The sequence below is a fragment of the Trachypithecus francoisi genome, unplaced genomic scaffold (assembly GCF_009764315.1).
Source record: "Trachypithecus francoisi isolate TF-2019V2 unplaced genomic scaffold, Tfra_2.0 Lachesis_group1, whole genome shotgun sequence".
Classification (NCBI taxonomy): domain Eukaryota; kingdom Metazoa; phylum Chordata; class Mammalia; order Primates; family Cercopithecidae; genus Trachypithecus; species Trachypithecus francoisi.
The window spans coordinates 114948881-114974078 of NW_022681454.1; the positions used below are offsets into that span (position 1 = coordinate 114948881).

Genomic DNA, 25198 nt, shown 5'->3' on the forward strand with positions numbered 1-25198 from the left:
AGTTTAGCTAAGCTAGCCCTACATTTCCCTTCCCTTCCCTGAATAATTCCAGCTTTAAAAAGGCCACAGGAGACATTTTGTATGAGACTTGGTAAATGAAAGTAAAGCAGCATACACTTTTGACACTTGGAAGGTCAGTATAGGGCATGAGGCAATGTTGCAGATCATGCAAGATATCACTTATCTGCTAACTCGTCTCATAAGTGTGGGGCAGTAGTCAGATCTATAGCTTCTTCAGTCATCCCAGATCTTCTGTTTCAACTTCAACAACCTCTTAAGTCTGTGACAAAGGGCATCAGCTTCTCTTGCAGATCACGCCCATCATCAAAGCTAAACTCTTGAAACCAGGAAGAGATTAGTCCTGATTCTAGTTCATTCTCATGGATTACAGCTCATTCTTGCAGATGCCAATTTTCCTTGGTCCCTCCACTCCACAATTGTATAAGGTCAGATTCTACATATATGATTTTAATCATATGTATTTCCTAGTAGTTGATTCTGATAGAACTCTAATACTCTTATTTGTATCTACTTTCTGCTAAAATGTAAGCTCCATGAAATTTTTTTAAATTCCATTTTGTTTAGTATTTCTAGCCACAGCACCTATGACAGGACCTGGAATATAGTAGAAACTCATTATTTATTGATGAGAATTTTTTTAATGTACAGTACAAAGAATAAGTATTAAGGACAGCAAAAATGAGACGAGACCAATATTTTCTAATGTTCTAAAAGAAAGATTACTATAAAAAATAATAAGAACTGAGATGTATCTTAAAGGATGGGTAGGAAGAATTGAAAATATATTCTATTCTATGAAATAGCATGAACAAAAATAGGAATGAGCATGCTAAGTGTAACATACATTGTATGTTGGCCTGGGATGAGGAATTTTACCTGATAATCGGTAGGAAAGCCATACACTTTCTGTAACAAGTGCTTAACATGTATAAAATATTTCAGGAAATGTAATCTTTCATTATATACTCAGTTGATGGGAAGAGAGAATTAGAACTGTAAGGAGACAGCTCAGATATGCTATCTTACATTAGCAGTGTGATACGGTTTGGATTTGGATTTGTGTCCCTGCTCAATGTCAAACTGTAATCCCCAGTGTTGGAGGAGAGGCCTGGTGGGAGGTGACTGGATTATTGATTCCTCCTTGGGGTTCTTGTGATAGTGAGTTTTCACAATATCTGGTTATTTAAAAGTGTGTAGCACCTCCCTCTGCTCTCTCTTCCTCCTTTTCTTCCCACGTAGGATGTGCCTGCTTCCCCTTCCACCATGACTGAATGTTTCCTGAGGCCTCCCCAGCCATGCTTCCTGTACAGACTATGGAACCAGGAGCCAATTAAACTTCTTTTCTTTACAAATTATCCAGTCTCAGGTAGTTCTTTATAGCAATGTGAGATCAGACTAATGCACAGTGTAACAATAGAGAAAAGGTAGCTATAAAAATAATGTAAACAGTTGTAACTTGGCCACAGTAGCAATCATTAGTGCTATAATAATATATTGAAATATTTCTGATTATCGTCCTTCTAAGCACACAGTAGGATTCCATTTCCCCAGGCTTTTGGAGTTAGGTGTGGCCATGGAACTTGCTGTAGTCCATAAAATAAGAGTCAATGTAACATATGTCACATCAGAATGGAATCTTTTAAGAACATAATAACAATTTCCCTTCTCCCTTTATGTTGCCTAGAACCATTACAAATGGTGAAGGCCTCATTAGCCTGGTCTCTAAAATGAACATGAGCATGACAAGAAACAAACCTCTGTTGTTTTAAGCCACAGAGATTTTGGATCTTTTATAACTGCAACACAACTTCATCCATCCTGACTGTAACACTTTTAAATTATGTCAACAAAATTCTATACTCCCCTCAAGATGGGGCTTAATTTCCCTCCCCTTGAATGTGAGCTGGCATTAATAACTAACTTCTAACAAGTGATGGTGTGTAACTATCTAGACTAGGCCATAATAAAAAGCACTGGGGCTTCCTCTCTTGAGTCACTCACTCTGAGGAAAGCCAGCTGCCATGAGAATCATGAGGACAGTCAAGCAGCCCTATGGAGAGATTCACATGCTGAGGAATTGAGACTTCCTGCCAACAATGAGCATTACCTTGCTGGGTCTGTGAATGAGTCACCTTGAAAGAGAATCCTGCAGCACCAGCCCCAGTGAAGCCTTCAGATGGCTGCAACCCCAGTCAACATCCTGACTGCAACCTCACAGGAGACACTGAGCCAGTTAAGCTGCTCTTAGATTCCTAACCCATAAAAACTATGAGATAGTAAGTGCTTATTTTTTTAAGCTACTATGCTTTAGGCTAATTTGATACACAGCAATCAATAACAAATACATTGGTTGATACAAAAATATATCAAATACTGAAAATAGAGGATGGGGAAAAATTAAAACTAATTCCTTTGTTTTGAACTTTGAATAATTTGGAAAACATTGCAATGGCACTAACTGTTAAGTTACTCAATTATATTCTCAAGTCTTGAGGCAAAGGCCATGTCTACTCAATAAACATTTGCTGGAGTCTAGTCAATGTTTAACAACTGAACAAGATGTTCAGAACTGACAAGAATGTTTTAATATAGATAGGACGGAACGTCCATCTCCTCTCTTTTGGACACTATGCCTTTTTTAACACTAGATTATACTGCAGTACACTATAATTTTATTATTGCAGCAAAACCAATTTTTATAGCAGAAGTATCAAGCTGCTAGTATAAACTGGAAGTTTAGGTTTCCTAAGTGTTTTAAGATGAAAATAAGTCCACGGGTTATTACCTCACTGTATTTTCTCCTATTCATCTCAGCATTCATATGACAGATGTGCCATTCTATGTTAAATTTGTTTTTCTGATGACTACCAGTTTCAACACTCAACCACAAAAGGAAAAAAGATATAGTGCATGGAAAAGCATTGTTGAAGAATAAATATTCTATAATGAACTGTTCACTCCATGTATCAAAAGCAGAACTGAAATATTACCTAGCCATCATTTGATCAGTTCTAACAGGTTCACCTTGCACTCTATCTTTAAAATCCTCAGGCTGGGCGCAGTGGCTGGCACCTGCAATCCCCAGCACTTTGGTAGGCCAAGGAAAGTGGATCACTTGAGTCCAGGAGCACAGAAGATCAGCCTGGGCAATATAGTGAGACCTTGTCTTTCAAAAAAAAAAAAAACCTTAAAAAAAATCAGCCAAGTGTGGTGGCACACATCTGGCAGGAGACTCGCTTGAGCCTAGGAGGTTGCACTGAGCCAACCAAGATCATGCGACTGCACTCCAGGCTAGGCAACAGAGCAAAAATGTTTCTAAAAAAATAAATACATACATAAAATAAAATCCTTAAGCCAACCATCATTTACCAACCCATTTTTAATTCTTCTATTCATTACCACATTGTCTCTTCTGAATATTCCTTTGAATACAGGTAAATTCATTGGGTTTGATCTCAAGTCAAACTTAGAAATACTGTCATCTCAGCCACAGATTTCACACTAAAGTAGATAGAAACCACTACTAAATCACTACTTTGTGTTAAAATGAAAGTATAATAGACTGTAAGGTTATAATTGCTTTTTTAAGTTAAACTTTTACATTTACAGAAAATTTGCAAAAATGGAATCCTCACACACCCCTCATCCAATTTCCCCTATTGTTAATATCTTATAATACCATGGTATATCTGTTACAATTAAGACATCAATATTGGCACTATTACCTAAATTCCACACTTCATTCAGATTCACTAGTTTTCCATTAATGTCCTTTTTCTGCTGGAGATACCAGCCAGGATACCACATTACATTTAGTCATTATGTATCATTTTCTCTGGTATAATAGTTTCTCAGACTTTTCTTGTTTTTGAGTACTGATTAGGTAATTTGTAAAATGTACATCAGTTTGGTTTTGTGTGACTTTTTTCTCATGGTTAGTCTAAGGTATGGGCTTTGAGGAAGAAAAACATGAAGGTGAAGTGTCCTCATCACATGGTAACAGAGTACACATTATCAACATGCCGTATCACTGATGTTAAATACTGATCACCTGGACTCCGTAATGCGTGCCACTTTTCACCTTCAAAGTTCTGCTTTCTCCCCTTTCCTTACTCTACCCTTTGAAAGCAAGTTACTAAGCACAGCCCACAATAAAGTTGGTGTTTGGATCAGAAAGGGGAATTAAACTCCATCTCCCGGAGAGAAATTGTTTTTTAAAGTAAACATAAAACCTTTTCGATTTCAGAAACATATTGAGTACTTCAAAGCATTCAGTAATGCAATTGACTGTTCATATAATGAAAGTCGTTCTGCTAGGCACTTTCAATAAGAATTGGACATAGTCCTTCACCACAGTTTATAATAAAGGCACCACAAGAAAAATGTGAGTTAAGTACTATAGTATGTTAAAAAAAAAGGGGGGGAACAAATTCAATTGAAGCAATGAAAATTTTCATAGAACAAGTGATATCTGAGGAAAGCACTCTAAGCTGAGTAGAATTTTGACAGATAAAAATAGATGAGAATGCAGTCAAGATGGAGAAAAGATCATAAAATATGGGGGTAGAAAAGAACAGATTTTCTAAAGTCCAGTTTCAGACAAAACACAAAGTTCTACTCAAAGGCCAGGACACACAGGTGCACACAAGCGTGCATGCACACATACTGTCATTCATGTTCATTGGTGTTCTAACACCTTAAGCCAATGGAAACATTAATTTCAAATCTTCAGACTTTTTACGTTAGCATAAATGAATGGTATTTTGGGCCAAACTGTGCTTCCCAAAATTCATATGTAGAAGCCCTCAGACTTTTCTTGTTTTTGAGTACTGATTAGGTAATTTGTAAAATGTACATCAGTACCTCTGAATATGACAGTATTTGGAGATAGGGTCTCTAAAGAGGTAAATAAGGTTAAACGACTTGATTAGGTTGGGCCCTAATCCAGTTCAGCCAGTGTCCTTTTAAGAAGAGGCAATTGAGACAGACAGGTTCAAAAAGAAAACGGTATGAAGATACCGGGAAAAGACTGCCATACACAAGCCAAGGAGAGAGGCCTCAGAAAAAACAATCTAATGACACCTTGATCTCAGACTTCCAACCGACAGAACTGTGACAAGTTTCTGTTGTTTAAGCCACCTGGTCTGCGGTATTTTGTTATGAGAGTCCTAGCAAACTAATATAGATAATTATTTAGATTTAAATAAAATGTAACTGGGCGGAACTCCCTCCTGTGATTCAGTATGCAAGCCTTGTTATTGAATAGTTCTTCTCGGTTCATTAGTGGAACTGAGTGAAACAAGGAGACAAAGTAAGATAGAGTGAAATGTGGTGAGCCTTAGAAGCAGCCCTATTATCTCAAATAAAAATGTATCTCCTATAAGCTTGTCCATTCCAAACCGAATGGCAGTTATTGCTCTAATTAAATCTTTCCCCCCAAAAGCATGTAATGACTTCATGTTTTTGTAGATCTCCACTGTACTTAATTCACCCGTCTTGATACCTTTTTCCTTAACAGCAATTGCTACAATGTGCTGCTCCAAATGGTCCAGCACTAAGTAAAAACTTCACCTGGTTTGTTTCATACAGGAGGATAAACGAAAACAAAAGAAATTCAGTGTTCTTTTAAAAGCACGTGTCTAACAAAACTATTCCTAAAGGCTGGAAATTCCACTTTACAGTGGCGGTAGCCCTATTTCATTGCATCCTCCAGGCAATGTACAGCGGGTGAGGTAAGACTGAGGCGTTCTGCTTTCCGGAATTAAGAGTCCAAGGGCGGCCAGATGTGGGCAACAAACTGTGGGTCAGGGTCAGACTGCAACATGGGCAACATGCACACGCTCATGAAACCGGGTGTCTCCTAGGCTCATCGGGTCTAACCTTCTTTTATTTATTTATTTATTTTTGAGATGGAAACTCGCTCTGTCGCCCCGGCTGGAATGCAGTGGCGCGATCTGAGCTCACCATAACCTCCGCCTCCCGGGCCCAAGCGATTCTCCCACCTCTACCTCCCGAGTAGCCGGGACTACAGGCGTTCACCACCACACCCGGCTAATTTTTGTGTTTTTAGTAGAAACGGGGTTTCGCCATGTTGGCCTGGCTGGTCTCCAACTCCTGACCTCAAGTGATCCGCCCGCCTCGGCCTCCCAAAGTTCTGGAATCACAGACGTGAGCCACCGCGTTCGGCCCCTTTTTCTAACATTGTCTAAAGTAAGTATCCTAAACAGGAAACACCAAAAGATCCCCTGGCTTCCGTGACCTACACGGGTAAGCGTGATGATTTTTCGCTATCGCGAGAACCTTTTGGCTCTCGTATGTGCGCATGCGTCTGGATCCGGAGCCAGGTGACCCGCTCAGACGTGGACGACGGGCGGGGAGAGGGATCCCAGGAAGAGGTGGCCCACGGAACAGGTGGAGCCGCGGCGGGGCTGGGCGGGGCGGAGAGTGAAACAACATAGGTTCCGCCCCTCGCGGCGCTTCCTCCGGAATAGCGTCATCAGTTCTATAAGAGAGCGTGTGCCGAAGGCCTCGGCCTTTCATATTCGGGAAGCGTCGGGATTAGGTGAAAGTACTTAGTTGTCTTTCGTACGTTAAAATGATAATTGGGCCGAAACTTACTGCCTTACCTAAAAGGCAGCGCACTCAGGATATTGGTAGGTCGGGGGGCAGCTTTGGAAACCCTTAAGTTTACAAGCATGCGCGGACTTGAGTGCTCATTAGGTCGCGGGGTGGCCACGTGCAGCCCTGGACCCTGAACCCCGGCGTGCGTGAGCCGTGGGCCCTCGGGGAAAGGTTTCGTGCACCCGGGGACTCCGGTGAAGCTTGTTTCGCTGTTGGTGTCATGTGGCCATCTTGAGTCTACTCTGTCGCCTTTGTGCCATAGCACCCTGAGAACCGTCAGTTTGAGTCAGATGGTGAGTAATAACCTATAGCAGTTTGCTTGCTGGTTAATTCTGGATTGTGAATCTCCATGTATCTTTGGGACCTGTCAGCTGTGGCAGTCTCCCTTCCTAGCCATGGAAGAGCATATTCTTGTTTATTGGCAAAGCTGTCACCATTTAATTGGTATCAGATTCTGACTTGCACAAGTAACATTATTCACTGTTAGAAACCTGGAAGGTGCCGGATTATTGGGCAAACTTTTCTAAACCGTTGTTCAAATGTTTCTAGGAAGCTGAGCTGAACACATGACGATGGATGATGGAAACAGAAGGTACATTTCTTTTTTCATAGTCCTGAGTTAATCTGAAACGCCTTAGCGCCAGGACGTTGGAAAGCTAAAGCTGGCCCGTTTTGCTGGCTTTTGTAGTTTAAGAGTTATCAACCAGCTGAATTAGCTGATAAGATCTCAGAACAGTGAGGTAAGTACACAGCTCGGAGTTTTATAATGTTTTTTTTTCTCTTGCAGACTATCAAGAAATCCAAAGTGGTAATGGGCGAAGTCTGTTCAGCATCCGGCAATGGATTTATCTTAGTTGGGGAAATGGGTGTTCCGAATAATGTTCTGGAAGTTATCAGGATACCTATTTTCAATATAGGACTGAATTTTTTAAAGTAATACTTAAGGTGGTCCCTGATAATTAAATAAAATGCTTAATTCATGTGGCTACTCATTGTTCTTTGACTGAGTGATTAATAGACGGAAAGGTAGTTAATAGCAGAATACCTCCTGTTTAATGTTACACGTTCATGTGGAAGTAGTGTGAATGAGTACAGTTCTAAGGTTATTGCAGCCTTTGTGAAAAATGTAAAATATAAAAATTATCAGGTTACCCCCAAGGGAGAGAGCAGTCTTTTTAAACCATACAAAAATTTAAGGCAGCTATACAAGGTGAAAAATTATGTACTTTATTTACAGATATGCACAGTACACGTGTATCTTTCAAGTAACAAGACGGTTATAGTAAAAGCATGTTATATGAACCATGTATTCTTCAGGATTGAGCAAATTGCAAGCTGTTTGCTGCCTTTTAGGTTTGCCAGTCCCTGATCTACTTGAAACATTGATGTTGCTTGCTCCAGCACTGTAGTTTAATTATAAGGGCAGCCCGTGAGAACGTTTCAATAGACATTTTTCTCACCTATATTGCACGTTTTTCTGAAGCCCTTGTGCAAGTGTGTGTGCCATATGTAGCTCTATTTACATATAAACGCTGCTTTAAAAGTTTATCAAAATCATGAGTTTTTACAAAAGTTTTTAATGCTCTTCTGCATTATATGCAGCATTTCAAATCTGCAAAATAGTAAAACTATAAAGCACCTTTAGATTTGCACCAGTTATTACAGAAATGGGGATTTGTTAAAAGGATGTAATTTGATGTAGAAGGGTAAAGTCCTTTAATGACTGGCATTCAAGAGGATTACTTAAAACCATCTGAAAGTTCATGCTAACCTTGTACCTATATTTATGCTACTTGGGACCTGGGGAAGGATCTATGACACTGAAGTATCTTGAATGTGCCTTTTAAATTTGAGCATTACTGCTAAGAATGTTCTGTAAAGGTGCATAGTTAAGCAGCGATCCCTTAACTCAGAGAAATAGCCATAGAGAAACCAGTCCTTTAGGTGGGAGAACCATGGGGGGAAAATCCAGCATTGGGGCTCCTTTTTGTGGAGTTTGGAATCAGTGTTTCACCAACTGGACTCACTTTGAGGCAAGCCTGTTTTCCCCTATTTGAAAACAAGGGCTGCTACTGTAAGATCCTACTGGCCTTTTGCAACTTGTCAGTGAAGTTCAAAGCTGCCGAATGCGGTCCCTGGCATATGTTATAACTGCTGTATGCATTAAAACAATTGAAAAGTTACTAGAACTTTTCAATGTATAGGCCAGGAAAGCATTTTGACTAGTATATTTTAAGATTGAATTGTATCAGGTTGGTCTTGGGGAAACCTGCAGGTATGTCAGTTACAGGGAAGTGTCAGTAGGTGGCACTCTTACATCATGGTCGGGGAACGTGGACTATGATGCTAACTAAGGAAGAGTTAACATTTAATTCTAAGTTAAATCTGAAGTGCTTGTTAAAAGCAAATATAGTAGATACGTTAATGTGTTGGATAAACTAGGTTGTATGTCCAACTGGCATTTTACCAGAAATCTTTTCAAATCTTGCTAGTTTATACGCTGTAGGTAGAAAGTATTTTTATCTTACGGTTTCTGAAGCGCTTGGTACTCAACAAGGATACTTGTTTCCAAATATCAGATCACTTTGAGAATCTATTGTGACAGGCAAATGTCCTTGAGGCTTACTACTCCTATTCAGGCCTAAAAGTTAGTAGTGGAATTCCTTAACCATTGATTTCCTCACTTGGCAAAGGCTACAGAGAAGATTATTTCCTGTCAACTATTTTGAAAAGATCTAAGCATAAATATGCCACTCTTATGAGTGTAGTAAAGGGTAACGCATTTATGTCAAATGTGGGTATTTAATATGAATTCAGACACCACTGATTAAATTATAAGGGGTTCTCAATTCAGTTGTAAAAATTATCTTTTGTGAAATCAACAGAATGATTCTGAGAAACAGGGATAGATTAGGCTTAGAATAAGTCACTCCAGTGAAATGAAGATAGACAACAAAGTTCATTTAAGGATTGTCACTTCCACTACACTGAGGTCTCTGAAAATGTTCACAAATTCTCAAAAGCAACAGGGGGTGCACAATTTTTTACCACAACACAAAGCAAAAACGTGGATCTCCCCATTTGTTGTCATCTCTGCTGAGTGCTAATAGTGGGGGTTCAAAGTTTTCCATCTGTTTAAATACTGCTTTGAAGTTTCCCTGAAGAATTACAGTTTGGTGACACTTTTTATCCAAGGTACAAAGGCTGAGACTTTGGTATAAACACCAGGAGAATCCTTGACTCCACAGCCATACCCCCAGGAGGTCACCCCATACACCGCCCAGCTCTCTCCGGGCCGTTCACACATGAGTGGTCCTCCGCTGTCTCCCTGGCAGCTGTCCACGCGTTTGTGTTCATGGAGGTTTCCAGCACAGAGCATTCTCCCTGTAAACCGACCCTTATAACGTTCTTCACAAAACCTCTTAGGAAGTAAGGGAATGGCTGCTTGTTGTAGTGTTCTTGAATAGGCTCGTCCTACTCAGACCAAACATCTGATTAGTGGCATTCCAGATAACCATCACAACATTTTACAGTTACCGAGCATGTAATAGTCATGAAAATAATACCCCTGTTGTGGCATTAGTGTAGTTTAAAATGAGCAATGACTGGTATTTTTAATGTTGACACAATCTTAACCTTTACAAATTTACTTCTCGGTACTGAATTGTCTGAGGAATAATGAATAACATCTATGGATCTGTAGAGTAAGGTGACCTAAAGAAAGCACATTTGTGCAGGCATTCATATTTGAATTCTGTATATCAAAAAGCATAGAATGCATTCATGCTGGTTTCACATTGGCACATCAATTCATGTCTACTTCACTGAATTAAACTGAGTTCTCAGTTTATGCTAGTTCTCATTAGAACCAACAATACCTCCAGAATATAAGTCTCGATTACATGCATGCATTTCACACTAAGCAAAATTTCTCCAAATAAGTGAACCCATTTAAGATCTTACTGCCCATTGCACACCCAAATATGTGGATAATACCAGACACAGGTCCCTGCTTTTTTTTATTGTGCCTTACCTGTGTCACCCCATCCTGTTATGTAACAGTTGGATGCTGTTTTCTGTGGCCTCTCTCTCCAGAATGGTAAACAGGCTGGCAAAACGTGGCTGCTGAATCTGGCACACTGCTCTTCTGGTCCTTGTAATCTAACCAGGGCTATGTCATAATCACTGCTGTCGGGTCGATACTCCCGATGAATCACAATCTGTTGAACTCCAATTTCTTCCTCAAACTCCTCTGGTACCAGAGTATGGTAATCGCCAACCCTAACAGCATAGTTCCTAGTGCTGTTGCCATACCTGAGAGGCAGAGAGTACTAATGAGAGATTTGCTTCAGATACTGAAAATTACTGATTGTCAAGAAGGAAGACTAATGAAGATACAAGCCTTTGTTCCAAATCATCAGCCCCTTTGGTAAATTCAGCCTTTCTTTCCATTTATGTGACCCACCATTCCTGATCCTCTACTGTGAACCCATTGTCATAACCTCTTGTCTTCATTTCACTGTGTAATCTGTTCTCCAAGAAGGAGCAAATGTGGAGGATGAGTGGAAAATAAAGACTAATCATTAACCTGTCATTTCCCGAATGAAAAGGGATCAAAACTGGAATAGGTCAAAATTATTGTGCTGTGTTTGCCATTTTTTGTTGCTCTGTTATTTCCAAGATTGTTAGTTTGTCATGAAGTTCTGTGAGGGCAGAAACCAACTTTGTGTCCATCAAAGTACTTGGTACAGTCCACTTCACTCCTGCAAGGTGGACATAAACTCCTTCACTTTCCTCTAAAGTGAATGCAAACCCAAACTATACTTTCAGATCAACATATATTCATTCTATCCTTTCCCCTCTTTTAAATCTTTATTCAGATGTCACCTCAATGAAGACTACTTTGACACCCTCATATTTAAAATTGCAACCCATCTGTCTTTGTCCTCCCATCATTGAACACTCGCAATGTCATTCATCTGCTCTATTTTTCCTCTTTTTTAAGCATCACTTTCTAACAAAACTATCTAGTTTACTATTTATTGCATTTATTCTCCTCCCTGCTTGAGTCAAAGCTATTCCAGGTCAGAGATATCTTTGTTGTGTTCACTGATTACAACACCTAGAATAGTGTTGTGCCATTAGGAATGCAGAAAATGGTTGATTTAAATTAGTGAATGTGTATTGTTAATGTATACTTTTTTCCATATTCCATTAAAATATAAACAATATTTACCAGATGGATAGTTCTCAGCCCATTTTTCAGCCATCATACTTTAATTCTGATACTGAACCCACCTAAAGCAGAGTTTCTCAACCTCAGAACCTATTAACATTTTGGACCACGTAATTCTCTGTTGTGAGGGCTGTCCTGTGCATTATAGTGTGTTTAAAAACATCCCTGGCCCCTATTCACTAGATGCCACTGGTACATGGTACACATACCCTCCATCCCCAGTTGTGATTACCAGAAATGTCTTCAGACGTAGTCACATGTTCCCTGTTAAGCAAACTGCCCCCAGTTGAGAACCTCTGACCTAGAATGTATGACACAACCCATCTCCTAGTTACTTCCTCTTTTTCACGGAAGACTAGAGCACCATGCTCATTGCATCCCACTACTTATAACATTCTTTTAAGACTTAATTTCCAATAACTTTTCCTTTGTAGTTCCTTGACTTAGTCATCTGCAATGAGTGTATTCTCCACCTCATCTCAGCCATCCACTTAAAATGTAAGACCTAGACCTTGTATTCACCAGATAACCACACACCTCTGAAATCTTGATTTCACGCATACCGTATTTCTGCCTTCCATTTTTACAGCGCTAAAATCCTTCAAACCCATTGGACTTCTATCCTTTGGCCCCACTATTTTTTCATTTCAATCTTTTATGACTTCCTTTATTATCTGGCTTGGATTCCACCATCTGCCCATTACAACAATCACTCTTGTAAAACTACCCTGCTTGTCTTTTACCTGCCAAAACTCCAGCCCTTGTTTCATCAACTCTACCTATTTTGTGCTGGCATCTAACTGTTAAAGGGGGAAAGCATGCATATAACAACTGTCACCTTAATTTTTTTTTTTTTTAACCAAAACTTGGGTCTTTTATTGTTTACAAGACCTGTACTTGAATGTGAACTTAGAAGAGTTGGTATTCAGAAGCTTGGCATTTTCTAGTGTCTATTTAAAATAAAACTTCCCACTTCTTTAAAATTACTAGAGGTTATGAGATGCCTCAATATTCTAATATCCTTAAGTAGGGCTCTGATCATCTTATATATATAATTAACTGTCAGTGCTCAAAAACTAAACAGTGCAATAAAGATGATTTGGCTTATACAGCCACCTACTATTGATCTTTAATATTAATAGTTTGTGATTTATTGAGACTCAAATCATCACGTATCTTTAAAGTTCAAAGGCTTTTTAATATATTGTGCCTAAAGTATATGCTCTTAGAGCTTCCTTGAAAATTTAAGTAAAATTTAGGATTATTTCACATACTGAAACTGTAAAAAGTAATAGGTATAGAGAGTAATCAAGTACTTATTCTCACTTCTACTTTCTGTGTGCTAATAATACCGCTAGTATATTCAGTAAATTTTATTAACAGTACATTCACGTATTTAAAGTAAAACCCCAAGTGATTTAACACTTTTCCCATAAGAATTATTGTAAATACACCCTTGAAAGTACTGCTGAAATGTTGCATTTATCTTTTTAATGGAATTTAAGAAATTATCTAGAGCTGTAGTGTCCTATATGGTAGCCACTAGCTAACTGTGGTTATTGCAGCACTTGAAATATGACTAGTCTGAATTAAGATGTGCTGAAAGTACAAAATACACAGAATTTTGAATACTTAGTATGAAAAAAACAATGTCCTTCTGAGTACCCTTCAGGGGATCCCCAATCTATGTGAAATTCAAATTCCTTAAATGATACACAAATCCATCTAAGAACTGGTCCTTGGTCCCCTCTCTGACACCAGTCTGGCCCCCGTGCTTCTGTCATTTAAACCGTTTGAAGAGTTGTCTTACAAACCTGTCATTATCCAAACTATGTGCAATGTTGTTTCCCTCATCCCCTCTATCCTAATATGGCAAAAACTAGTTTTGTCCTGATCAAGTCAGAGATCTCCTAGGAGGCTCCTCCTAATCCTCTGTTCTCCTGAAAGCTAGCCAATCCTTTTGAACACTCTCAATGCATATGTAACAGTTTCTAGGACTTAATTAAAGGCTCCTCAAGGGCAAGGACCATGTCATGATCACTACTGTATCCTTAGCACCCAACAAAGTGCTTGGCACAGAGAAAGCGCTTAGTAAATGTATATTGAATGAGTTATTTTGAAAGACATTCATGTCCACATACATACACTCTCATCCCTAACTTACTGAAATTAAAAAGAGATCTTACCAATTACCATATTATAACAAAACTATCAAAAAAAGTTTCTATTTCATATAAAAATCCCCATGAAAATCCAATGTTCTTGTTAATGCTGGCTGTTCATCAGAATCACTTATACCACTTTAAAAAATATAAATGCCCAAGCCATACAATCTCTGAGAATATAAATTAATACAGCTGGTGTGGGATCATAGGTGGTTCAGATACACAGTCAGACTTGGGAACCACTGAACCAAAGACTCAAAAGTGTGGGCATAACTCCTGCCCATACATGCCCAGAATTTCACTGGATGAAGTAAGCATCCTAAGAGATTACTAATAGATACCAAAATGCAAAAAGCATACATGTTCCATACATACACTGTGTTCTTGGATCAAGTAGATTTTGGCAGGTAAACACCAGAATTTGTATGCTCACCAATCAGCAGTTAATATTAAACTGAGAATAAAAATATTTACCTAACAAAAAAGGCAAACAGCACCATTCTTGTCAAAATGAAGTTCTTTGTTAGTTCATATGTATATATGGAATACACACAGGTTTTTTATTTTCTTTTTTGAGACAAGGGTTCACTCTGTTGCCCAGGCTGGAGTGCAGTGGTGCGATCACGGCTCACTGCGAGCCTTGATCTCCTAGGCTCAAGCCATCCTCCTGTCTCAGCCACTCAAGCAGCCGGGACCACAAGTGCATGCCACCATGCTCAACTAATTTTCAAAAATTATTTTTTGTAGAGATAGGGTCTCACTATGTTATCTAGGTTGGCCTCAAACTCCTGGGCTCCAGCGATCTGCCTGCCTTGACCTCCCGAAGTTCTGAGATTATAGGTACTGCAGCCCGCCAGTACCTATACTTTTAAAGTTGTCCTAATTTAGGGAAATGTACCAGCTAAACCTAAGCATGGAGTCACACTCCTTTAACTCCAATTATTCTTAGAATATACTTTGTGCTTAGAATTTGAAGAGCATCTGACACAAGATTGGAATAGTTTTCCAACCAAATTTTTGTCTTCTAGTGTCACCTCTCCTAGTAGGTATGATTATATGCTTTAGGGATAACACTTTAGCTGAAGTGCTCAATATGTGTGTGGACTTCAGAAGTATCTATTATGGTTCTAGGCTTCTCAAGACAACATATAAAGCAATCCACTTTTGCAATGTATTTTAAGGTTTTTCTAGTTGAACTTTTGTTATTTTGATAGACTTTATTTTATCCAAAAATGCTCCTAAAACAAACATTTCGGGTTTTGGCTGACACATCATTCAGTTGTTTGCTTTGCTGAAATGCCTTCAACTCCCCCTCAAATAAAAATTGGATGAAATTCCCAGACAAGCTTGAGCAAGAGAGGATCTGAGACACAGCAGTTTATTAAAATCCAATGTCCAAGTTTCTCTGAGACTGAGGCTAAAGTAAACAACAACAACAACAAATTACTAGAATTAAAAGTAGAGTTAATTCAGGTTGTAGAGTCATATTCTTTGTGTTTGTTCTCTACATGGATTCGTCTCTACAGGAAAACAATATTTTACATCAGGCCATGCACATCTGCTACTACTAAAATCTGTTTTTCCCCTCTCTGGATGAAACTCAAAAAGGAGTTGACTAAAGTTGTTTGTGTAAATGGTTCCAATTGCTTACAGAGAAGTAAACCTCAGTAGAATCTTGCATTAGCCCTTGCACATACACAAATACTATGTGTACTACAGAAATAGTTTTAGCATGATTGGTGATATGTGTATTACCAAAGACTGTGTTCCTAAGAGCTCTGCTCTACCATATACTATGTCATGATGAAACAACATTAGGCGCCTGACACACTGTGTTCTTAAAAAGTAAGTCCCATTACCTCTGTGGCTATCTCTCTAATTAGAAATATCTAGTCATTTCTAACGATTTCCAGCTACTATTGCATTTGTAGGCAAAAAGTCAATGAGATAAAGTCAGGTAAAGTTATATTCTTGAACAAATCCACTTTGGAGTAAAATTACAGAAATAAGAAAGCCCTTGTTTCAGGTACATTTATTCCTGCAAAATCATGTTTGTTATCAGAATAAGCAATTAAAATAAATTAATATTCAGGAACATTTGCCTCAGTTATATTGCTGCACCACAATAGACACACAAGGTCATTTCATGGTACTTGTTACAATCTAGAATAGAAAGCAAAAATTAGCAATTTATATTATATAAGATTCACAAGCCAGCTACAAAAGAACTTAATTTATTGAAGTTTCCACTTAAAATTGCCAACGGGATACTGCGTTCCATGTGTATTGCATTAACATTAAGGAAACTGTGAAAAATGAGATAGAAAGCCTTTAAATAGTGATTTACCAACTACTTCAGGTGCGCTTGTTACACTGGCATGGAAATGTGTGAAAGCCGTGAGGGAATAAGAATTGAGTTACGAAAACTTTGCCAGCCTTCAAATAAAGTACCCTTAAAGAGACTACTCCATATGAAATGAGTGTAACTGAGGCTGCTGGCATTATGGCATTAATGTGGTAGAGTGGGATTATGGCATTTTGATCTCATCCTCATCAGGCCATCATTCCTAGATTCTTCTGATACAAAGATTATATAAAAGAGTGACTATGCTATAAAGGCAAGCAAATAAACATAAAAAGTTCTCATCCTGTGTAATAACACAAGTGGTAATAACAATCTATGCCTTATTGTCCACACTAGCCTATATCACTGCAAGAATTAGGTACCAAGGAAACGCTGATGAACAAGAAATCTTTAGGTGTACAGAAGACCAGTAGTTGATAAAGCAGTGGAAATATCAAAAGAGGGTGAGGGGAAGCTAATTTCAAAATATGAAATCCAGTTTCCCTACCTATAGGCCTTATATTAAACTAAGGTATCTTTCACCTGGCATCTAAAAGGATAGGAACCTCAGAGCCCTACTACATTGCTTCTATATTACAGTATTTATTTTGCAAATTTCAGTGTTTCTGATGATGAAAGGAGGATTTGTTTTAAGCAAAATCCCTAAATATTGGAAAACAAAATTTGGAGCTTGTTCTAATCACTAGTAACTAGCTGTGTGCCTTTTAATGAACTTACTTCAATAAAGATGTGAGCTGTAGCCTCCTTAGGCACTTCAAACAGGAAGTCTATGAAATCCGGCAAAGGTTAAAGACCAAGTCAGAAGGATATATAACACATTTGCAAAGCAGTTTTTTCCCTACTCACATTAAAAGAATCTTGTATTATAGCCAAAGCATATCAAAATGCTGCATATCATAATCTGCTCCTCTGCTCTTTAATCAACTATTTTTATCTTAAACTGTGCAAATAATGAGAAGAAATTCCAAATGACATATGGAAGGAATTATCTGTTCATCTACATTTAAAAATATCACCATCCTCTAAACAATCCAACATTCTTAAACATAGTCACTATCTGGCAACTGAGCCACCACTTTCATCATGTAATAATCATTTAGAGTATCTACTATGTGCCAAGTCATACAGTAGACACTTGGTGTATAAACACAAATGAGACAATTATTGACTTTAAGCAATAATCTAGACAGAGCAGGCCAAAGGAGAAATAATGACACGTAAACAAAGAAATCCAACAACAACAACAACAACCACCACAAAAAAGAGCCCGTCCAGGGAACCCAAAAGTTAAAGTTTGTAACCTCAAGTGCAACTTTTGAGCAATCTTCCTACTTTAATACTTTAAGCCTTGAACTCCTATGACTGTAACTTTTGGCTGAAATTTGAAAGACAAGAAATCTTGAATAACAGGAAGATAATAGATTATTTTGCTTAAATTCAAAGCCCCAAAATAGGCTTCTTCAAGTTCTTTGCAGTTTTATACCTTATTCTTCTCCATTAGTAAATGAAATAAAATCATCCTCAGTTCCCTACTTTCACTAATACGGTCTTCAATTCTTGCCTTTAAACTCCAACATAAAAATAGCCAATGTTTGTTTTGAATTTTACAGTTTATAAAATACTTTCAAATACTTTGCAGATCATTTGTTTCTCACTGTAGAACATTACTATCTTCATTTTACAGATGTAAAATGAAGTAACCTGAGACTCCAAGAGGTTAAATAATTTCCACAAAGTTAAACAATTAACAATTGGAAGAGCTAGAATTGTAACCCTGGTCTTGTTGGCCAGATCCAAGTCTCCTTCTGTTGCATTGTACCAGGCTCTACTGATTTCTAACAGCCTCTCTACCTTCACTCCCTCCTTTCCTTTTTGCCTATTTCTATTATTACAATAATCTTACAACTAGTCTCCCTCCAGTATAAAAGTATAAAATTAGGTCCCTTCCTCACAGTCCCTCCAGTTCCTGCTTAAATCATTTGGTAACACAGACCAATTTGCCGGAAAAAGGCATATAAGTACAAACATACACAAAGATTTTTTAACATAATGTCAAGCCCATTCACAGATGCCTCCCTAGATTAGTAACTTTGCCTTACCCCCTCAGATATATGACATAAATCTCCAAATGACTCATCTCCTAAAACTCTTCCTTGATCATCTTTCAAGGCTCAAAACTTTAGTGGTTTCCCACTGCCTAGTAAATGAAAGAGAAATCCATAACCCTGACATCCCAGGCTATTCTTGTCTCTCTCTTCTAAGTTCACTAACAAACCCCAGATCCTGTATTCTAGGTGATAACTGTTATCCTTCAAACATAGCTTTTGCTTTCTCACCACAGTACTCTAAACATTACATCTTATCTACCACCAGCCTCTACCTACACATGAATCCAACCTCTCTCTGATTAAACAGACTCCATAATAGAACTCACTTTTCCTCCCACACATAGCCCATTCCATCTTTGAACTGTCCTAGTGTCAAAGAAATACAAAATAAACAACAGAAAACTCTTTTTTGTGTCAAAACAAAAATTATCTTATCTCTCTTTAACATTTGTGGTATCTGAAGCAAAAGGCAACAAACCTAATCCAGTCCCACACAATCTTTCCTTTCTGCTTGCCCTTCTTAGAGCACCATGTCCTTTTCTCATCGTGTGGCATGCAGAACTGAGCACAGTTTTCTCTGTTTTATGGAGACAGTGCTTTTCTCCCTGACAGTCCCTTGAGCACAGAAAGACAGAATAGCAAGGTTCTTCACTGCTTTGTCTGGACACCGTTCGTCAGTGCTACCCAAGACTGAATTAATTTCATGGGCAACCACATTGTATTGCTGAGTCTTATTAAAGTTGCAGGACACTAAAACCAGTGAGTTTTTCACTTGTGCTGTATTTCAGCCAAATTTCCTGGAACTAAAGGCAGCATCTTATTTCATCCTTATTCCATATTGCTTGTTAGAATCAGCCTATCAAGATATTTTGCCAGGTGAGGAGAGGAAACTTAGAGGACCGGTCAATAAGTGCAGCAAACCACGATGACACGCGTATACCTATGTAACGAACTTGCACGTTCTGCACATGTATTCTGGCTTTTTTTTTTTTTTTTAGAAGACATTTTAAAAAATTGGTCTTCCCATATATGAAAAAAAAGAGATATTTTGCCATCATGATCCTACCTTCTAACATATTACTTGTCTCTCCCCTTCTTCTGGCACCCAAAAATGTAATCAATTTACCATCGTTGTTTTTTTTTTTTTTATCAGTTTAGCAATGAATATGTTTAACACAACAAAGATAATTGTCTGGTAATTCCACTTATTCTTCCCCATCATCATTCTTCAACTATCTCTCCTCTAAGCAAGTGGGTCTTAACCTAAGCAACTCCTGGGTCTCATCTCCAAAGATTCAGCAGATTTAGAGCAGGGGCTCAGGAACCTGGAATATTAACAAGCTAAATGGATCTAACATTGTAAAAATATCTCACTTTAAAAAAGGTGCCTTAACTTTTTCTGGTTGTATCAGCAAAGTCAACATCTCCTTCCTCTGAGTTCCTATAACTACATAGTAAACTCTGTAACAGGAAGGATTCTATCTGACTTGTTCACCACTGTATCTCTAGTACATAGCATGTACCTAAGAATAGTAAGTGCTCAGTAATTATTTGTTAAGTGAATGAATTAATATGATTTTTATTGTTTATGCCACTCAGGTAACACAGGAATGTGTTAAACCCACTAGTAAACAGGTGGACTCTGAAGCTCAATTATATACCCAAGTGGCCACTGTTATGTAAAATACAGGTTTGGTGAGGCTGGGAAGGCAAGGCGGGCAGATCACTTGAGGTCAAGAGTACAAGACCAGCCTGGCCAATGTGGTGAAACCCCGTCTCTATTAAAAATACAAAAATTAGCCGGACATGATGACACACACCTGTAATCCTAGCTACTTAAGAGGCTGAGGCAGAAGAATCACTTAAGCCTGGGAGGGTGAAGGCTGCAGTAAGCCAAGATCGTGCCATTGCACTCCCGCTGGGGCAACAAAGTGAGACTCTGTCTCAAAACAAAAAAAAAATAATAATAATAATAATAAATAAATAAATAAATAAATAAAATACATATTCTCTGTAGCACCTTGAATCTGGAAGATTACTGCACAAATATTTACTGAAGTACAAAAATGGAAGAAAATAGAGATCCTAGGAACAAGCATATATGAGAATTTGGCATATGGCAGACAGCATAATCAGTGGGTAAAGACTAGAATATTTAATAAAAAATGCTAGGAAAACTATCCATAAAGAAAAGTATAAGATTAGGTCCTTTCTTCATACCATATACTATAAACAAAAATAAACTGGAAAAATTAAAATTCTAAATATTAAAAGCAAAACTATAAAGGTTTTTAGGAAAAAAATAAGAGAATAAGGGCAAAGCAAAGATTTTTTAAATAAGAAATACAAAGCTTTTGTAAAACTTTTAAGAAAATTATGACATTTTTAAATATATTAAGATAGTTTTGTGAGAAAAAGACCATAAACAAGTAAAAGGACATGGTCCAGACTAGGAAAAAGTACTTGTAACACTTAACAACAAAGACTTAGCACACAAAACATATCCAAAAATTTAAAAAATCAATTACAAATAGACAAATAGCCCAATACAAAAACAGGTGAAGTATATGAACAAAGAATTCATGAAAGAGGAAGACACTGGTCAGGGAAATACAATTAAAAAGAAACCCTAAAACTTGGTGATTGGCAAAAAATTTAAAATTTTGATAATCAAGTTTAGCTGGAGTTGTGAGGAAAAAGGAACTTACACATTGCTGGGTTATAAACTGACACAACTTCTTCAAAGGATAAATTGGTAGGGCTTGACAAATTGATGGGAATACATATTCTAGGACCCAGAAAAATGTCCCTATGTGCACACACCCAGTGAGACTGGTACCTGGTTGTTTATTGCAACATTGTTTTCTATCAATGAAAGAATAGAAAGCAGCTAACTACACAGCAACAGGGGAATAAATAAACTGGTTCAATCTTTCAATAGCAGTTAAAATTCATACAGCAGTTAAAGTGAATGAACAAATCTGCCTGGATGGATTACAAGTACATAATGAAGCAAAGGTATGTACCATATGATATCACATAAGAAAAAATAGAAAAATTTCTGCTTGCAAAAATGTTTCCACAATATGGTACACATTTTTTTAAAACTTCATTGCGACAATGTTCAAAACACAAAATTAAAATAATATAATGAAACTGTACTCAACACATTGCTTTAATAATTATCAATATTTTGACAAGCATTGGTATACATATTTAAATACCAAAATTAATGCTGAGGACAGGGCCATTAACCAAGGCCCACAAAACAGCACTTAACAAAGAGAAAGGAGAGCCGGTTCTACTGCAGTATCTGCCACCATGAGCTCTGTGACTCTGGTAACTCTGCGTGACCTCTCCTCTGAACTGGGAAGACTTCAGAAAGGACTGATAAAATGTTTGGGACAAGATGAAATAATCAGGACTAAACTATAAGAAACCAAGAATGAAACAGATGCAACCTTTCTCAAAGGTACAAGACACCAAGACTCAAAGGATCAAAAACACTACAACTGCATTCCCTACTCCTTATCATTTATAACTAAATAATCTGAGGTCTCTTCTACCTCTACAAAGATATAATTTCAGCCTCAGATACGTTCGTGGGGGGAGCACTGACATTGCTGCCTCCTCTCCAAAAACCCCTCTTCTTCTATTCTCCCTAAATCTGGAATTTGCTGTAACACCAGGGTAGCAAGTGGCTTTCTTTTTTTTTTTTTTTTTTTTTTTTTTTTTTTTTGAGGCGGAGTCTCGCTCTGTGGCCCGGACTGGAGTGCAGTGGCCAGATCTCAGCTCACTGCAAGCTCCGCCTCCTGGGTTTCCGCCATTCTCCTGCCTCAGCCTCCCAAGTAGCTGGGACTACAGGCGCCCGCCACCTCGCCCGGCTAGTTTTTGTATTTTTAGTAGAGACGGGGTTTCACCGTATTAGCCAGGATGGTCTCGATCTCCTGACCTCGTGATCCGCCCGTCTCGGCCTCCCAAAGTGCTGGGATTACAGGCTTGAGCCACCGCGCCCGGCCGCAAGTGGCTTTCTAAGCGCTCTCTTTGCTCTTTGTGTCACTCCCTCATTCTACAGGGCTGCTGGCACAAGCAGAGAAGGCTCATAGCCTGGCTCTGACACCTTGAGTGCTGTAGAGCATGAGGGGATTGGAATAACTGATGAACAGAAGCTACACTGGGTTGTTTGGGAAGGTGGACACATACCTCTTGAAACAATGTGCTGCTGTAAGAACCCAGCAGCTACTCAGGAGCGTAGCCCCGCAGAGGAGCCTGCCATCTCCATGGGACGACTTCAGCCGCAGGGAAACCTGCCACGGCCAACCACCCCTAAGAAGAAAATGAGCTACACATCAACGTCAGTAAAAGGCAAAAAAGCAAAGGAAAGCACTGGTTAAAGCAATGGCTTTAATAACTTTAATGCCTTGCAGGCAGGGGAAAAGGAAAGCAAACGGGACTCCAGGATACAATCCCTTCCTACTTTGAGAAGGAGACCCCACAGCTCTGAGCAGGCCCAGCATCAGCAACTCTGGAGATTTGCTTATAGGCATTTGTATAGATCCCACCTATCTGACACTCTTAGAAACAAGTTGTCTTCCTTATAGTTCATGATTTAAAGTGTAATTTCTCTCCTCACTCTACCTCACCTATGCAGTCTGAAGAAGTATTTGATAAAGTTTTCCATTAGTAAATTCTATAAACAAAAAACTTAGATTAAACTGAGTCAAGTCTGAAACAAATACATTCTAAATTAAATGACTCTTTGTAGTTATACACACTTCCAGGTCCCCTATTAAATTATTTTGTTTGTGCCATGTAACTTTTCAGCAACACATCTAATCTCTTAAATCAGGCTGGTGATATAAGAACATGGTCTATACAAAGTAAACATAGGTCAAAGGAGAGTGAAATTATCAGTGAAATCTGAATTTAGTTTAGAAAATAAAATGAGTACAAGTCTCTTATATAACAGAACATCCCCAGTTTGTAACACTCTATGTATAAAAATAATTCTGTAATATAAAAAGTATCTTTTGAAGGAACTTTTACCTTAAAGAATTTTTCCCACCAATGATCCGCTTCTGCCGACGGTGCAGTAATCTCAAGCCACAAACAGATGAGAGGGACTCTGAAGCAGAAATAGGTCATTAATTAAGCTATCACATTGCTGATGGAGGGGTAAGATGATAAGTGACATACTCCACTGATGCTTCCTCCTCTATGTCAAAATGCCTTTTCTCTGCAAATTAAAATTTTTCTTGTAACAAAAATAGTTTTCTCATTTGATTAAATGGCAATAATTTGCAAGTAGACAAGAAACATTATGAGGTTTCCCATTCTTCACCTCTGAGGGGTTCATGGGCTGCTGACTGGTTTGACTCTGTCCAGTACTTCATCCTGGTAGGTACCTATATCTCCTGCTGCTGCTATTTTGTGTAAAGTATGGAACAAAATGTATGGAACATTAAACAAAATAAGAGAACTGCAAAGGCAGTAATGGCCTAAATTACTTACTTTCCACACAACACTGTTCTAAATCACATACAAAAATGTAACTCAGAAGAGCAAAGCACATTCCCAGGCTAGAATTCTGATGTGAATTTACATTTACTTAGCATGTCAACATAGGGAAATGGTTTGCTAAGCCAATTTAAGTGGTAAACTATAGTTAAGGCTATACAGGCAAACCTCCCAAGGTAACAGACTTCTGTCAAGAACATACAAAAAAAAAGAATTAAATTAAAAATATGTGAAAAGCTGGTATGTGAAAGGCAAATATAACAGGCATGACTGATTTTTAAAATATTTGAGAAAATAGGAGAATTTATATAGAAGTACTTTGTTTCTCTGGTTAAATATATGTGTATAAAGTACAGATATGTAGTTTTTCTATCTAAGAGGAGGACAGTGGGAATTGTGCCAAGAACAGGAAGACCTAATCAACCCTAATGGTCTCCCATAATATCCAGGTAGAAGGGAGCCCAATAGGGAATCAGCAATAGCTATTTCTTGATGGAGAAAGAGGTTCAACAGTGTGTACCAAGATGATTAATTTGCCAAATGATCTCAGACGTATGCTATCAAACTTTAACCTTCATCTCTTAGAATATGAGTCCTCTAGATGACACTGCAAATTGTAAGATATTAGAAAAAACGTACGTTTCCAATAATGCTCCAAGTTGGGTCAATGTATATGATGCCAAGAAAAGGAATGATGTAATATTTAAAACAAGCAAAATTTTAAGTTTACATCATTCTGGGGCAAAGAACCAGACTGCAAGAAAGCAAACTCTATTTAAAGTCATACACTATTATTTAAAATTTTTTTATTTCTTTTTTTTTTTTTTTTGAGACGGAGTCTCGCTCTGTCGCCCAGGCTGGAGTGCAGTGGCCGGATCTCAGCTCACTGCAAGCTCCGCCTCCCGGGTTCACGCCATTCTCCTGCCTCCGCCTCCCGAGTAGCTGGGACCACAGACGTCCGCCACCTCGCCCAGCTAGTTTTTTTGTATTTTTTAGTAGAGACGGGGTTTCACCGTGTTAGCCAGGATGGTCTCGATCTCCTGACCTCGTGATCCGCCCGTCTCGGCCTCCCAAAGTGCTGGGATTACAGGCTTGAGCCACCGCGCCTAGCTATTTAAAAATTTTAAAAGAAAAACGAAGTTCATTTATAAAAGGAGCCCATCAG

At 38.4% G+C, this 25198-nt stretch overlaps 1 protein-coding gene, 1 long non-coding RNA gene and 1 other non-coding gene across 4 annotated transcripts in view; 2 read left to right on the top strand and 1 right to left on the bottom strand.

Annotated features, from left to right (window-relative positions):
- The first annotated feature begins 6510 nt into the window (after positions 1 to 6510).
- Positions 6511 to 7630, top strand: LOC117085827. Its single transcript, XR_004438087.1, has 3 exons — positions 6511 to 6935; positions 7192 to 7234; positions 7430 to 7630. It is a non-coding gene; the product is annotated as an uncharacterized LOC117085827 (long non-coding RNA).
- LOC117086517 lies at positions 6988 to 7118 on the top strand. The gene has a single exon (XR_004438415.1). It is a non-coding gene; the product is annotated as a small nucleolar RNA SNORA24 (small nucleolar RNA).
- A 216-nt stretch (positions 7631 to 7846) lies between the features above and the next one.
- Positions 7847 to 25198, bottom strand: part of PRSS12 (serine protease 12) — a 69486-nt gene continuing 52134 nt past the window's right edge. For both annotated transcript variants that reach the window (XM_033215111.1, XM_033215110.1), the window contains 4 exons: positions 23563 to 23641; positions 22720 to 22842; positions 10676 to 10956; positions 7847 to 10116 (listed from right to left, as the gene is read on the bottom strand). In XM_033215111.1, the coding sequence (XP_033071002.1) occupies positions 9809 to 10116; positions 10676 to 10956; positions 22720 to 22842; positions 23563 to 23641 (791 nt within the window). In that variant the 3' untranslated portion in view covers positions 7847 to 9808. The remainder of the gene's footprint in view (positions 10117 to 10675; positions 10957 to 22719; positions 22843 to 23562; positions 23642 to 25198) is intronic.